The sequence below is a fragment of the Sapajus apella genome, unplaced genomic scaffold (genome assembly GCF_009761245.1).
Source record: "Sapajus apella isolate SASKATOON/1434 unplaced genomic scaffold, GSC_monkey_1.0 scaffold24, whole genome shotgun sequence".
In the NCBI taxonomy this organism is placed as follows: Eukaryota; Metazoa; Chordata; class Mammalia; order Primates; family Cebidae; genus Sapajus; species Sapajus apella.
In genome coordinates this window covers 15,743,375-15,755,902 of record NW_022436964.1, presented here as the reverse complement: position 1 = coordinate 15,755,902, position 12,528 = coordinate 15,743,375, and the positions used below count along the sequence as shown (strand labels likewise).

Genomic DNA, 12,528 nt, shown 5'->3' with positions numbered 1-12,528 from the left:
ATGTCTTTTGAAAAACCAAAGTATAATTTGTTCATGTATTTTTCTTTTTCTGGTTAGCAATTTTTGTGTCCTTTTAAATAAGGCTTTGCTTATTCAAGGATCATGAAGATGTTATCCTATGCATTCTTCTACTTTGTTTTATCTTTTACATTTAGAGCTGCTATCCATCCGTTTTTGATTTTGTGTTTGGTATGAAATAGGAAAAGTAAAGATACATTTTCCATATAATCAATGGAGCAACACTTAATAAAGAAACTATGCCTTCTTTCCCATGCACTACCTTAATCACAAATCAAGTAATGAGTCTATTTCTGGACTTTATTTTGTATCATTAAGTTTTTCTAACACTGTGACAATTCTATACTGTCTAAGTCACCATAAATGTATAATGAGCCTTGTTAATCAGCTTATCAATTTTTGTGAAAAAATACTGCCACAATTTTACTGGGACTCTACAGAATATATTAATTTGGGAAGAAATGACATCTTACAATATTGTGTTTCTAATTCATGAACATAATTTATCTTTTTATTTATTGAAGCCATCTTTAATTTCTTCAACCTCCCTCTTATAAGGACATATGCAATGGCCTTAATGCCCCACTCAGATAATCCAAAATCACCTCCCCAACCCAAGATCTCTAACTTAAACACACCTGCTCTAGGGTAAATGCACCTAATAGCAATGATTTAAACATGCCCTTTGACTGACCCTGTATGGCAGCTGCACCTGAATGTTTGTGCTAGGGAATCCAGTAGCGATCAACTTGGAGATCCATTCCTTATCTATGACAAACATCAGAGGCTCTGGCCAATCCTGTGGAATATGGGCCAGTCTGTACAGGGGACTGAGGCCTTGAGTTTGGGGTTAAATGAAGTTTCCAGGTGGCGGTCATTACAGGGAGTCTAAGTGAAAATGCTATGTAAAGGGCATGATGGAGCAACATTTAGTAAACAAACTATGCCTTCTTTCCTATGTAATACCTCAATCACAAATCAGGCAATTAGATAAATGAGTCTATTTCTGGGCTTTATTTTGTAACACTAGTAAGTTTTTCTAACTTCATGACAGTTAGAAAGGAGGCTGTGGTTCTCCTGCCCGGGTCACCACCACAAGGCCATGTGGTTATGCCGTCCAGCCGACCGCCACGGGACCATTTCTGTACGTAGGGCGGGTCTCCTGCCCAGCCCACCGCCACTGGACCATTTCTGTAGGTAAGGCGGGTCTCCTGCCCAGCCCACCACCACTGGACTCTATCCCCCGTATGTGAGTCCCTAATAAAACTCCATGTGTCATTTGCTGGCTCTGGGTCTCTTCTTTGGCTCGTGAACCTGGTGCTTTCCCTACTGAGGCGAATAGGGAGTTCGGTACATTTGCCAAGATGCTTTTTCCAAATTAAGTAACAGCTACAGGTTCCAGAGATTAGGACCTGATATCCTGAGTGGGAGGTGGGGTTGGAGGTGCATTTTTCAGCCAACCATAGTTAGTAGATTATTCTCGATTTTCTAAGCACACAATCATGGCATCTATAAATAACAACAGTTTCATTTCTCCAACATAGCTTTTTTAGCCCCTTTTTATATACTGTATAAGCAAACTATGATTTGGGAAAGTTACCGTAATTTACACAAGATCCTAGTATCAGAACTAGGATTTGAGCTCAGGTCTGGCAGTCTTAACCACTACGTTGTACTGCCTAATATGAGTTTAAGTCCTACTTTTGGCAAAAAGAAATATTAGCAGTAGTTCTATGCAAAAGGCAGTCTAAGCAATTGGTTTTCTTCTGACAACTACCTGTCTTCTTAGGTGCAAGATACAACATTCAAGGGTGCTTAAAATCTTTGGGAGAAACATTCATACTACATAGTTTAAAGCAAGACTTAGGAATAATAATAATTTTTTTAAAAGGCCTAGGTTTAAATCCTAGACCCACCACACACTGCCAGTACGGCCTTGAACAAATTACATAATTCATCTGAACCTCAGTTTCCACATCTTTAAAACTGAGGTAGTAACCATAGCATAGGGTTATTGGAACACTTAAATAAGAAAATGCATGTGCATTCACATGGTAAATGCTCAATAAATAATTTTTACCTGCTATTATTGTGCTGTTATTATATTTATTCATTTATCAAAAACACATTTAGTAGCAACATGCAAAAACTGAAAAAACAAGACCACCTTAGCCTAAGACAAACACAACAAATAATTGCCACCTGGGCTAATGAGTAGCACGATGGAAACAGGAGGAAACATCGTGAAAGTGAAGAACAGAGAGCTGTGACTCACTGTGGGTAACAATGGGGGTTAGACAGTTTCCCGGAAAAGGTGACACTCAAGCTAAAACTTGAACGAGAAAGCAGAGAAGACAGGAAGAGCATTCCAGGCAAAAGGACCAGCACGTGGCACGGGGAGGCCTGAAATTACTCCTCCAGGAGAGGAACAAGACTGCCTTACCTGCCTCGGAAGGACCAGAGTTCAGGAACTGGAGGCCAGAAACACCAAAGTTCATTCTATTCAGCTGGGAGAATGTGACCAGAAAAAGTCACCTAGAGAAGGTATCTGGCTTCAGCGCTCGCAGCTTCAGTGCTGGACTGCTCTGCGTTCCTGGGCTGCAAGAGCAAGCCACCACAGCTGATGCCCCTGAGCTGCGAGCTGACGGCTGCCTGACCGGAAGTATACCCGGAAGGGTACGGGGTGGTGGGCGGCACGTCGAGCCCGGAAGGGGTGAGGAGGAGCCAAACCTCCCGCAAAGCCTCTTGGGTAGTTCTTCAAGTAGATGGGGCACACCGGGTTCTATGGGGGAGAGCCCTGAGGTGTCAGGGCACATCCGGGATGTTGTCAGGGATGTGGTGTCCGGTACCAGGCACCACAGGCCGATGGAGAGTAGATCAGCACCGTCCTACCTGAGGAATAAGAGTTTAACCAGGAGCAGCACGGAGGAGACCGACCGAGGCCCATGGAGCTGCAGCCTCTTGAGTTTCTTGAATCTCATGGAAGACAGATTAGGCATTCCTGTTTTGCACCAGAAGGGAGAGCTAAGTCTTCAGGTGGAAAGTATGGAAAGGGAGACTTGGGCTGTCAGCATAAATTCTTTTTTGATCATTAATGAATATTGAGCGCAGCCTCGCGAGGCCTCTCAGAGCACCGGAGCTCACAGGCAGCCGGCTCGCGCCCTCCCCACTGCCGACGCCTGAGAGCAAGGGCAGTTCTGCCCAAGGGGCAGCGAAGGAAGAGCCCAAGAGGCGATGGGCATGGCTGTCAGCTAAACCTGCTCCTGCAAAAGTGGAAGTGAAGCCGAAAACGCAGCAGGAAAGGGTACATCCTCAGACAAAAAATACAAACAAAAGGGAAAGAGGGAGCAAAGAGAAAACAGGCCAAGTGGCTAACCAAGAAACTAAAGAACATTCACCTGCAGAAAATGGAGAAACTAAAATCGAGGAGAGCCCAGCCTCTGATGAAGCCAGAGAGGAAGAAGCCAAGTCTGATTAATATCATGTGTGCTGTCTTATCGGCGGTCCCTGTCTCCCCTCTTGTACAATCCAGAAGAGTATTTTTATCAACATTTTTTGTAAATGCAAGGTTTTTAGTAGCTCCAGAAACATTTTTAAGAAGGGAATTCCACCTCATCCCATCTTTTAAGTATATGTTTTTTAAGAGATAAAGTCATTTGCTGGTTATTTTTTGGTACAACCAGAAGACAGTGTGGGATATTGAATTATGGAAGGCTTTCACTGTCTTGGGTGTTAGCTTAACATTCCATAGATGGGTGGCTAGTTTGTATATACTATAATATAAAGCATATGAATAGCAACATGAAGTCAGGAGTGACAGTCCTGCATTTCATGTCTTGGACATTTTAAATTACTTCTATTTCCACATCGTTTTTCAGTAGATTTGTTTCCTAAAGAAAGCCAGCCCTTGAACATGACTCTCCCTGTCAGAATTGTGTGCACTCTGTAACATATTTGGTCACAGTCCTGTTTTCCTAATAACTTTGTTAATGTGCTGTGGAAGATTGAAAATTTGAGTATGTGGTGTATATGCTATTCAGTTTTGAATTGGTGAGACGTATGTTAACAGTTTATCAATATATGAAGATACTGGGATTCTGGTATTTGATAGCCTCTTAAGGAAAAACTGCCTCCAAATTTTAAGCTGGAAAGTCACTGGAACAACTTTAAAAGGAATAATGGCTTTTTAGATTATCAGTATGTATGTTATGAATTGTATACAAATTGAAATGTCTGTAAACTGATCCTCAATGCAACCAATAGAATCTCAATCATGAAAGAAAAAAGTATTTATGGAATACCTAATATGTGCCAGACACTATTCTAGGCACTTTACAGCAATAGGAGTTATCCAATCATTGAATGAGATGCCTTGAAAGGTAGGGAGTTCTCTGTCACAAGAGATATTCAAGCAGGGGGTGAGTCGATTTCTTAGTGGAATGTTGAAGGAGGAATTGAAGTATAGAGTAAAAAATTGACCCAGCTAGCTTACACTTTCTCTTCAACCCTGTGATTCTATGACATCTGCTTTCTAAGGATTGGAGACGCCTTCATAAATTTCCTTTAGAGTTCCATGTTGAATATCTTGGGAAGGCAAAGGAGAAAGGTGGACACCATCCTCCTCACCCTGTGGTAAGAGGTAAATGTAGGAAAGCAGAATGATTTTATCAAAGTAACACAGATGATAGGGTCATGCAGAAGCAGGACCAGGGTTTCTGCCTCTATGTCCAACATTTGTTCCTTGTTTCCCTCTGTGTCATGGTGCTGAAACCCACTGGCCTGTTGGGTGATGGTCTTAAAAGGATCAGAGCTCCAAGGATTACTAAGTAGGGCAGTGTCGGTCCAGGCCATGCTGTGGATCTAGGGTTACAACCAGGGCAGCCCTCATGGCCAGTGGCCTCACACTGGGCTTCCTTCTCGGAAGGTTTAATGCTCTGTGGTCACCATGTTGAAATTCTTAAGAATTGTAGCTTTGAATTTGTGTTTTGTGAGTCTGATGGGACAATGGGGCACTCACAGGGGCTTAGAGCCTCAGCTTACTTGTGGTCCTACCTCTTGCCACCTTCTCAGGATGGTTCTCAGTGGGGCCTGTGAAGCCTCTATCTCCCCCAGGCCCCACCCCACAACTGTGGCTGCTCTTCACCCCAGGCAGGACACAGGGAGAGTCGGGGACCCAGCACACTCCCACAGAGTCTTGGTGGTGAGGCTCGGCAGCACCCCTACTCACCTACTGGATGGCTAGCTGGAGGCCCCATCTCCAGGGGATCTAGCCTCACCTACCCAGTCCAGGTACCAAGCACATCCCAGCACACAGGTTCAAAAATCTTCCAGGGAACCCAACTGCCACGGGTTAGAGGAGAGAGAGCCCATGGAAAGGAAAGACCCCAGTTGCCTCTGGCTGCCTCAGGCAGGGTTCCTTGGCAGCCCTCAAGCAGGAAGAGTGTGCATGCCCCTTCCATCAAGGGGCAGAGGTCCAGGGCACCTATGAGGTTCCACACTCCCCTACAAGTGTCCCCACACCTGGAGCACTCCCTCAGCCAGCTACCACAGGCAGCATGCCTTGCACAGGGGAGGGGTGTCCTCTCTCTTTTCTTCCCTTCCAGAGCCAGGCTTTGGTTTGTCTCTTCTGGACAGCTCAAGGCACCCTTTGGGGAGGGGCTGCAAAATGCAAATTGTGTAAGTTCAGTGATTCCACAAACACATTAAGTACTTGTCTATTTGCATTTATTTTTGCGTTGCACAGTGTTAAAATGTAAAATTCATGCTAATAATTGAAAACTTTAATTTTTCTTAGAATGACATTAAGTAACAGATGAAAAACACCATGACAAGCTGGGAGAGAGACTGCAAAAGAAAGAAAAAAAAAAAGCTTTATCTGTAACAGCACTTTTTTTTTTCCTGCTTTTTAACCTCCACATTTTCATTTTGCTCTGAGCCTCACAAATTATGTAACCAGCTCTAGTTACAACTTGCTCCTTGCCTATGCAAACCCATATGCAAGTTAGGCAGCTGATCCTGAAACCAATGGCTGGAGCCCAGTCTCACAATAATGTTACTGTCTGTGAGTGCCCTGTGGTGACTCACAGCTCAAGACTGTATATTTCTCACTTGTCTGAATGCAAAGTAAAAGTGGCGATTTTTGTAGAACAAAAACTTGGGGAAAATATGGGATTCAGCCCATCTATATGCACTGCTGCACCTGAGACACTCAGCGCACATAATAAATCTGTCTTTGGAAACTTGCTCCTTTGCAATTTTGACATAGAGAAATGACAAGTATTAAATCTTAAGGGAAAAGAACCAGGTGCTGTAGTTGTTGAATTACTGAGACAGAAGCCTCCAGTCCTGCTGATTTGAACTATCAGGCAGAGGCCTCCCAGAAAAGGGCACAGGTGAGCTGGGAGAACATCTCTGGCATTACCAACCCCGAGAAACTCAGGGCCATACATCTAATATCTGAATCTGAACTTTGGAAACTATGACCATAACCTTGGACTTCAACCAGGAAGAGGACCTTTTTGGGGGCACACATGCCACGCTAAACCAATGGTTCAGAACTAGGATTGTTGTCTGGTGGAATTTTTCTTTAGACAGAATGGATACCTGGTGAAAGAGCAAGGACTAGCAACAGACATATTTGTTCACTGTTCAGCACGATAGCGGTGGTAGGATTCAAGGGTGACAACAGATAATTCTAGAGGGTCAGAGTCAAACATAGCTAGAAGATGATGTGTCCTTTCACCATGGTGTTCCTCTGCCCCAGAGTGGAGCTCTTTGTGGGGGAGCATGGAACCTTTGTTTTTACATCCCCTGCTGTGCCCCCCATACATTATCTCTCATGGAGTGGTAGCTCAGGGCACTTTTAAAAAATTAAATTTGGGCAAGTGCAGGGGCTCACGCCTGTCATCTCAGTACTTTGGGAGGCCAAGGCAGGTGGATCACAAAGTCAGGAGTTCGAGACCAGCCTGGCCAATGTGGTAAAACCCCGTCTCTACTAAAAATATAAAAATTGCCTAGGCGCAGTGGTGCATGCCTGTAGTCCCAGTCACTTGGGAGGCTGAGGCAAGAGAATTGCTTGAACCCGGGAGGCAGAGGTTGCAGTGAGCCAAGATCGCACCACTGCACTCCAGCCTGGGTGACAGAGCAAGACTCCATCTCAATTCAAACTCCTCCCTTCTTTAGTGAGAAAACCATGGCCCAGAGAATTTTGATGCTATCCTTAAAATCACAGAGCTAACAAGTAGCAACGCTGGGACCAGGACTGAGACCTCCTTACCCCAATGGGAGCTGATCCAGTCTATCATACTTGGAGAGAAAATTGGTGTCATTTTCTTTGAAGATTATATAATCCATGTGGAAAAGAAAGCATCTCAACAATGAGCTGCTGCCAAAATGTTAGCAGAATGGAAATGAGGAAGAGGATGGGGTTCAGGCCTGGGTCTGGCTAGGCAGGGGAAGACCAACAGTTGCTCAGGCAAGGAAGATGGCCTCTCAGCTCAGGGATACCTGCTGTGGTCCCAACCAACACCCCAGGATGAGAGCTCTCTGCAGGAAGAGGACGCCTACTCACAACCTTGTTTACGTGCTGCTTCTGATGTGAGCACTCTTCTCCAAGATATATGTGGATTAATTCATGTCATCCTCATAACAAGCCTGTTAGGAGGGCATTATTATTCATTCCACTTGACTGAAACTGAGGGTTTCAGTTTGCCAGTGAGAGAGAGTCAGGCTTCGAACCTGGGAGTCTGAACTCTCTCTTAGCTCCATTGCTCGGCCACCTGTCTGGCCTGGGGAAGGGGAATGCTCACCACTAACAGGGGAGAGTCCTTCACAAGAGGGAATGTCTGCCTCCTCAGTGGCAGCAGGAGTGCAACACCTGCTGTTGGAAAGCCACTCCTGGGAGCGCCTCCTACTCCCACCCACAACTCCCTCTGCTGCCCCCCCCACCACACTCCAGCTCTACTAAAATTAAAAAATTTTTAAACATTAGCCAGGTGCAGTGGTGCACCTGTAGTCCCAGTTAACTCAGGAGGCTGAGGCAGGAGGATCACTTGATTCCAGGAGGTCTGGCAAACACCTGTAGTCCCAGATACTTGGGAGTCTGAGGTGTGAGGATTGCTTGAGAGCAGGAGATCAAGGCTGCAGTGAGCCATGACTGCACCACTGTACTTAATTAAGCCTGGGTGACAAAGTGAGACCGTGTCTCAAAAAAATTAAACAAAAACAAAATTTATAGTATATGTATATCCAGAGTATATAGATTGTATAAAACCTAGACATATGTGTAAATATATGTAAATAATTCTCCCTTTTTCTGGTTGATTCACTCATGCTTTAAGCTTTACTAACTTTATTAAAGTTAGTAAACTTTATTAACTTTAAACTCATACTTTAACTCATGCTTTAACTAAACAAAAAGGATAGCTGCAGGGTGACCTACATGCTAAAGGGGATGAGAGATTGTGATGATTAATTTTTTTTTTTTTTTGAGACGGAGTTTTGCTCTCGTTACCCAGGCTGGAGTGCAATGGCACGGCCTCAGCTCACCACAACCTCAGCCTCCTGGGTTCAAGCAATTCTCCTGCCTCAGCTTCCCACGTGGCTGGGACTATAGGCGTGCACCACCATGCCCAGCTAATTTTTGTATTTTTAGTAGAGACGGAGTTTCACCATGTTGACCAGGATAGTCTCGATCTCTTGACCTCGTGATCCACCCGCCTCGGCCTCCCAAAGTGCTGGGATTATAGGCATGAGCCACTGCACCCGGCCAGTTGGTTAATTTTTATGTATCAACTTGGCTGGGCCATGGTAACCAATAATATTTGGTCCAACATTATTCTGGATGTTTTGGTAAAAGTTTTGTTTGTTTATTTAGGAGGTTAACACTTAAATTGGTGGACTTTGAGTAAAGCAGACTGCCCTCTAAAAAGTAGGTAGGCCTCATCCAATCAGTTGAAGGCCCTAATAGAGCAAAGACTAACCTCACACTAGCTAGGAGGATTGGACTGCATCTCTTCCATGGGTCTCCAGCCTGCTGGACTACCCTTCAATTTTTAGACTTGCCAATCCTCTACAATCTTGTATGCCAATTCCTTAAATCTCTTTCTCTTCAAATATATATACATCATATATATATATATATATATGATATATATACATCATATATATATATATATATACATCATATATATATATATATATATACACACACACACACACACGAAAGCTAGAACTGGCAAAACGACCCCAAATGAAAAGAGTTTCAAAGGGAAAGGGGAGGATTGGCCGGGCACGTTTTTCTATAGGTCTGGTGCGGTGGCTCACACCTGTAATCCCTGGACTTTAGGAGGCCAAGGCAGGTGGATCATGAGGTCAGGAGATGGAGGCCATCCTGACTAACACAGTGAAACCCTGTCTGTACGAAAAATACAAATAATTAGCTGGGTATGGTGGTGGGTGCCTGTAGTCCCAGCTACTTGGGTGGCTGAGGCAGAATTAGAATTGCTTGAACCACGAAGGCGGAGGTTGCAGTGAGCGGAGATCTTGCCACTGCACTCCAGCCTGGGAGACAGAGAGAGACTCAGAGCAAGACTCCATCTAAAAAAAAAAAAGACAGCCGTAATTGTTTAAATGGACTGTTCCTAACCAACTTTTCTTCATATAAAGAATTTGTTACTGTCAAATTACTATCGATGGTAGTGACATCAGTAGCACCTGATATCATTCTGAAAGCCCCATTGCTCATCTACCTCACCCGGCTAGAAGCACAGGCATAATTCTGTCATAGATACAGGTGCCACCAGGGCTACGCTAGCTTTTGGAGAGCTGCAGAGTCCTGACAATGCAGAAAGTGAACACGGCTCTCACTCATGGCCCTATCTTCCCTCTACTGATAATCTTCTGTTTCTTCATTTGCTTGGTACCACTTTTTTCGTTATGTTCCATGTGTACTATAGGTAGCTTTAAATCTTTCCCAGAACAAAGGAGGATATGAATTAAAAAGGGGTGGCGGAGGTGTTGGTGGTCCGACAGGCACTGCGAGACCTTCTCAGGAGCTGTGTGATGCACTGACTGCATCATGAAATTGCTGGAGCCAGACGACAACCCAGCTCCTGCTGAAACCCTCCTCTTCTCCTCTCCGTATTTTGCAAAGGGCTCATTCCTGGATTTAAAGAACACAAGCAAACTGCATCATCATATATTTAACTACTATATTTTTCTCCTATTCACAAAAAGTGTCTTTTATTTGTGAAATATGCAAATTTTAGTCAGTACCTTGAGGAGTGTTCAGAAATTCAAGATACATTAAATGATTTGTAAGTGACAACACTCATATTGAAAGAGACATAAACAAGGACATGTTTATAGAATAACTCAGTTACCAGTAAGCCAAATTTCTAACTCCACTAAAACACAAGCTTCACTCCTTTGTGTCAATTCATATCATAAAAGACCCTTAATGGAATCAAGACTCTTTTCTCCTTTTCCAAATTCATTGTTCTTTTTATTCATACAAGCCTAAAGTCCTCATCTGTCTTGCTTAAATTCTAAACTTATCTTAGTACTTCAAGAATTTAAGTGGCTCACACCTGTAACCCCAGCACTTTGGGAGGCTGAGGTAGGAGGATCACTAAATGGGTTCAAGACTAGCCTGGGTAGCAAAGCAAGACTGTCTTTAGAAAAAAAAAAAAGGCAGTGGGGGGAAGAAGAAAAAGCAGAAGAAAGAAAAAGAAGAACAAGAACAAGAAGAAGGAAGAAATATGAAGAGGAAGAAGGAGGAGAAGGACGAGGAGAAGGAGGAGAGGATGTGTAAATGGATGCAACTTTTCTAGGAAGTCATTTGGCAGTAAACATCAAGAGCCATAAAAATGTTTCTATACTTTTCCTCAGTAATTCTACCTCTGAGAACTTGCCTACAGAAATATACTGAAATGCTGACCAATGATATACAAAACTGGATACATCCAAAGAGGTGCATTTCATGTTAAAAAAAAAAAAAAAAAAAACTGGAAATAATCCAAATGGCCAACAATAGAATTGTTCACTTATGAAGCAGTCATAGAATATACTGTTCTGTGGTTGTTAGTGATGATGTGTGCACCAAGCTTTAACTACCTTGTGTGCACAGTCATAACCACCTGAGAAATGTTAGTGATAGAATGCTAAACAGAAAAAAATAGGAAACACAACTACAAACATAGTACACTCTCAGCGATCATACACACAGACATCCACAAACACATCATTGGAGAAAATGCCCCCAAATTATCTGAGGGATGGGATTATGGGTAATTTTAATTTTCTTTTCCACATGTTTCCATTTTCCAATGTTCAACAAGAAGCATTCACACTTCTATGATTAGTAACTGAAATAAAAGTTGCATTTAAAAATAGGAAGTCGTGTACAAATCCACCACAAAGAAAATTATGGATTGCAATGTATTCCTTTTTATTAAATTATAAAACTGACTGCTGTCAACACAACAGTTGTATTGACAAAAACTTTCAATACCAACTTCTTGGTCTTCAAACTATTATAGCCAAACTATCAAGTATAGCTATGATATATACAGTCAGAATTTATGGAAAATATTACAAAGACAAATGCCTTGAAAAGATGACACAGTGCAGGGAAAACTATAGCTATTAAGCTGGTATAAAAACTTAGTCAAATGTTTTAGTCCATTATGGCTCTGCCTAAAGCTTCAAAGGAAGAAAATTTAAGACACTTCTCATCCAAGGCACTTAAGATAGTTGCAATAAAGTACTTCTTTGAATGTAGTTTGAGTCCAACAGTATTTTTTATTCCTTTTTCACATTCTGCCTCACATTGAAACAGTCCCTGAAGGCAGTTATTAATGAGGAAAAATAGTTATTGCTTAATATACATATTAAAAGTACGCAAACAGAATACAGATTTTGGTCCTCTGAAGCAAGTAACAGGATCTGACTGTAATGTTCTGCTTAATTCTGAGCGAAAAGCCACAGACTCCTCTAACCCAGTCCTAAAAACAGAGCCTTCAATTCTGAATTTGCAGCGGCTGTCCCCTGGGTTCTCCATGAGGACACATGAGCTGGAGTCCCACCATGTCTCCACGGTGCACTCTAACCGGAGAAGATCCATCCTGGCAGCCTGATGGGAGCAGCTACTCTTGATGCCGTGGCAGGCAGGCCCAGGGGAGTCCATGGTCAGACATCTATAATTCCGTGTCCCTGTATCGGGCAGACTGCCCATAGTAACCGCGCTTGGAGTGTTCCGACAGCTGCTGACGGTACTCCTCCTCCTCGGCGTCACTGCCGTAACTTCCTCTGGTATCCTGATAAAGCCTGGAAGGAGCTTTCTGTGGCTCAGGGGGTCTGGAACTAACAAAGAAAGGGCGTTAAAGACATTCCAGAGCACGTCCATGTCCTCTGCTGCCCGGAGAGGCATGGCTCTGTGCACAGCAGCTAAGCATCCTGAGCAGATCGCTTACCTCTAAGCCATATTCTGCTGAGCAGCCAGGGACATTC

The 12,528-nt window shown here is 43.4% G+C and overlaps 2 protein-coding genes across 9 annotated transcripts in view; one reads left to right on the top strand and one right to left on the bottom strand.

The window, feature by feature from the left end:
- The first annotated feature begins 3,112 nt into the window (after window positions 1–3,112).
- Window positions 3,113–12,155, top strand: LOC116559708 (high mobility group nucleosome-binding domain-containing protein 5-like). The gene is made up of 3 exons (XM_032290782.1): window positions 3,113–3,490; window positions 10,698–10,827; window positions 11,917–12,155. Exons 1-3 carry the CDS (start codon window positions 3,113–3,115, stop codon window positions 12,153–12,155), a joined length of 747 nt encoding a protein of 248 aa, XP_032146673.1.
- TJP2 (tight junction protein 2) overlaps window positions 11,447–12,528 on the bottom strand; it is a 137,374-nt gene continuing 136,292 nt past the window's right edge. For all 8 annotated transcript variants that reach the window (XM_032290955.1, XM_032290950.1, XM_032290954.1 and 5 more), the window contains one exon: window positions 11,447–12,381. In XM_032290955.1, coding sequence (XP_032146846.1) covers window positions 12,216–12,381 — 166 coding nt within the window. In that variant the 3' untranslated portion in view covers window positions 11,447–12,215. The remainder of the gene's footprint in view (window positions 12,382–12,528) is intronic.